At 56.5% G+C, this 3,325-nt stretch overlaps 1 protein-coding gene across 1 annotated transcript; it reads left to right on the forward strand.

The window, feature by feature from the left end:
- Positions 1 to 1,848: 1,848 nt before the first annotated feature.
- Positions 1,849 to 3,254, forward strand: TTC9B (tetratricopeptide repeat domain 9B). The gene is made up of 4 exons (XM_077773622.1): positions 1,849 to 1,880; positions 1,984 to 2,207; positions 2,757 to 2,939; positions 3,223 to 3,254. The coding sequence occupies exons 1-4, from the start codon at positions 1,849 to 1,851 to the stop codon at positions 3,252 to 3,254; spliced, it is 471 nt and encodes a 156-aa protein (XP_077629748.1).
- The last annotated feature ends 71 nt before the right edge of the window (positions 3,255 to 3,325 follow it).

Consider the following 3,325-nt stretch of genomic DNA (forward strand, 5'->3'; position numbering starts at 1 on the left):
CATACGATGCGAATGCTGGACCTCTCCGCCAGGGGGCACTGGCGGACTTCCGCAAGCGCGGCTCCGCGACCTACAACTAGCATCCCAAGCGCAAACGCCTCCAGGAGATAGACAGAGAGGCTGCATTCTGCATGGCTCTCGATCTCAGCGGTGAGAAGAAACTAGGAGCGATGGGGACTGTGGGAAGCTGAGAACGCCTGTCCCCGTCATAAGGAAAGCTACCTCGGTGTTGCCAGATTTTCAGATTGTGTTCCAGTGTAACTGAAAATCTACAGTTCCATAAGTATCTCTATATTTATATGTTAGCAACCAATTCAATATTTTTTAATGGTTGCACACGCCGAGCACATCACGTATGATATGCTGGCCTGTGAGACTCGTCAGTTTGTGGTAGTATAGGTCTTTGAGTAGCAGGTGTTCTCTAAATAGGATCTGATTTACTTAACCCCTAAAGTGCCACAGTGTCAATGGGTATAATTATAGCACCGACCTCATAGAGGTGTGATGAGAATGTGAGTTAATAAGCACGTAAAACTTTAGAACAGTGCCTGACACTTAGCAGGTGTTGTGGAAATAGCTAGCGCTGCATCCTAGCAGGACTGTGAGCCGGGTTCCCTTGGCCCCTGTTTCTGCCGAGCCCCTGGCACCTAGCTATTTAGTAGGTGCTCAGAAAATAGGTGCTGAGTTCAGCTTTGGACCTGTCAGGTGGGACCTGTCATGTGGCCTCCAGAAAGAGGATGCGCGGCGGCAGGGAGAGGGGGGAGATAAGCTTGCTGCTTNTTCATTCACTCACTCATTCAACAGCTATGCATGGATGCTGACTGGGGCCAGGCACTTGAGATCACACACCTCAGTCTCGGGTGATAAGAAACAGGGGTTGTTAATTGCCCATTTCCGCGCCAGGCCCTGTGTCATGTGCTTTATCTACATGACATAATTCAGTCCCTACAACTACTCTGAAGTGCACTCCTGTAGTATCCCCAGGTCACACAGAAGGAAGGCAAGGTGGAGGAGGATCAAGGAGCTTGGCCAAGGTCCCCCCACCAAGTGAGCAGCTAAGGGGAGTTGAAGATCAACCATCTCGTTCACCCTGTTTTTGTCTCAAAAGCCTCTCACTCGCTTCCTTCTCTGTGCACTCTTGCGTTCCTGTGCTGCTCACTCTGGGCTGTCTCTTGTCTGCTTTCCCACTGTGTTTCCACCCCAGACAGTGAGCTCAGTGAGGACAAGAGGCAGATCACTTTTGTTCATAGAGTGATCTCCTCCTCCAGGAAGCCTTCGCTCACTACCTCAGTCTAGGGCAGGCACCTCCTCTGGACCCTCACAGCCTGTTGTGTCTCCCCTACCCAGGGCTCCACCCCCTGCCTGTGTCTCCCCATCCCACCCTGGCCACTTTGCTTGTGCTTCCCAGGAGAGCCCACTCTGGGCTGTCACTGTCGGGTCACTGGGTCTGTCTCCCTATGGACTAGGGGTTCAGAGGGGGTAGGGTCCGAGGCTCTCAGGAGCTGCTCTTTCCCGGCATCAGCCAGACCAGAGCTGGTCACAGAAAAGATATCAGTGGAGTATTTGTTGCATAGATGAACAAATGAGTTTCCAAGCTGCTATCATTGTTTTATGTTACCGATGAGGATATAGAGTCCCAGGTAATTTGGGTGACGCGTCCAAGTGCTACAACTAGTGAGAAGATAAGCAGGGAATTGACTCTGGGCAGCCTGAGCGCATAACCTGTGTTCTTATCCAAATATGTGAAATGCCTAGGGGTCTGAAAACCAGCTTCCACGAGATTGATATCTTCCTGCTCTTTCCCCCAGACTTGTCTTTTCCTTCTAGAAAGCTTTGGGAGCTTTGGGCATGGGGGAGGAGAGCAGGCTGGAGGGTGGGAGGTAAGGGGAGTGGGAAGAAGGGAGAGGCCGGCTGAAGAACTGGGCCTGGGCTGATTTGGAGGATAGAATGGCGAAGTCCTGAGGGGGTTCTCTAGACCCATAGGGGGCAGGCGGAGTCNCGCTGCTACCGAGAGAAGAAGTTCCGGGAAGCCATCGGCAAGTACCACCGGGCACTGCTGCAGCTGAAGGCGGCGCAGGGGGCCCGCCCTGGAGGTCTGCCCGCCCCCGCCCCCGGGCCCGCCAGCAGCCCGGGGCCAGCCCGCCTCAGCGAGGAGCAGCGGCGCCTGGTGGAGAACACGGAGGTGGAATGTTATGACTCTCTCACGGGTACGGGGCCGTCGGGGGGCGCACAGGGTGCATATGGGAGAGGAGTGGGGAGTGACGGGCAATCATGGAGCCTTGAGCTGGGGGCTGGAGGCTTGGATGGAACAGACCTGGGCGAGGGAGACCCCAGAACTTATTAAGGAGAGGGATTGGGGATGTAGGGGAATACAGGGATGGAAGGGCTGGGAAGCAAGAAATGGGCTTTGGGCTGTCAGCTGCGAACCTCAGGTGAGAAAATCTTACCCTAGATTACCGATTCAAGGCCCCGCCCCTCACCTGAGATTGTCCTTAGTACTCTCCTCTGCGCAAACTTCCCCGCTAATTGCCCGGGAGCGGCTGTGTTTTCGCGCCCTCTAGCGGCGGCGCAGATTGATTCTATCCCGATTGGTCTGAAGATTGGCGGCCCCGGTGCCCTGAGCTGTCCCTCGGGCCCGGCTCGGCCAAGGGAAAGGTCTGGGGCTTCCTGCAGCCTGAACGCCGGGCTCCTAGCAGTCAGATGAGCTCTGGGGGTGCCGTCAGGCTCTGCGAGCACCGTTCCCGGTGTCCCCGCAGCCTGCCTGCTGCAGTCGGAGCTGGTGAACTATGAGCGGGTGCGCGAGTACTGTCTCAAGGTCCTGGAGAAGCAGCAGGGCAACTTCAAGGCCACCTACCGCGCCGGCATTGCCTTCTACCACCTGGGCGACTATGCACGCGCGCTGCGCTATCTGCAGGAGGCCCGCAGCCGGGAGCCCACAGGTGAGGGCGGACGGAGCAGGGCAAGGGGCTGGAGCCGAGGGAACAAGGGAACAAGGGAGGAGCAGAGCCGAGGTGCTTCGAGGGAGCCCTGTGCCTCCTACCCAGCATTCACCTCTCCATCCACCTACTCCTTACACACCCACGCAGGCACTCTCACCCCCCATTCACTCACCCCTGTTCCTCTGACATGCACCCAGTCACCTCCCATCTATGCAGTCACTGGCTCNTGTGTGTGTTGGGGGGGCGGTGCAGGCACACCACTCAGTCTCGTATTGGGGGCCAGTGAAGAGGGCGCACAGCCCGTACAGGACATAGGGCTGTGGGAGCAGAGGCAAGACTGGTGAGAGGTTTGGAGAACAGGCTTCCTGCAGATGTTATCGGAGGAT

The sequence above is a fragment of the Crocuta crocuta genome, unplaced genomic scaffold, assembly GCF_008692635.1.
Source record: "Crocuta crocuta isolate KB4526 unplaced genomic scaffold, BGI_CrCroc_1.0 scaffold267, whole genome shotgun sequence".
NCBI classification, from domain to species: domain Eukaryota; kingdom Metazoa; phylum Chordata; class Mammalia; order Carnivora; family Hyaenidae; genus Crocuta; species Crocuta crocuta.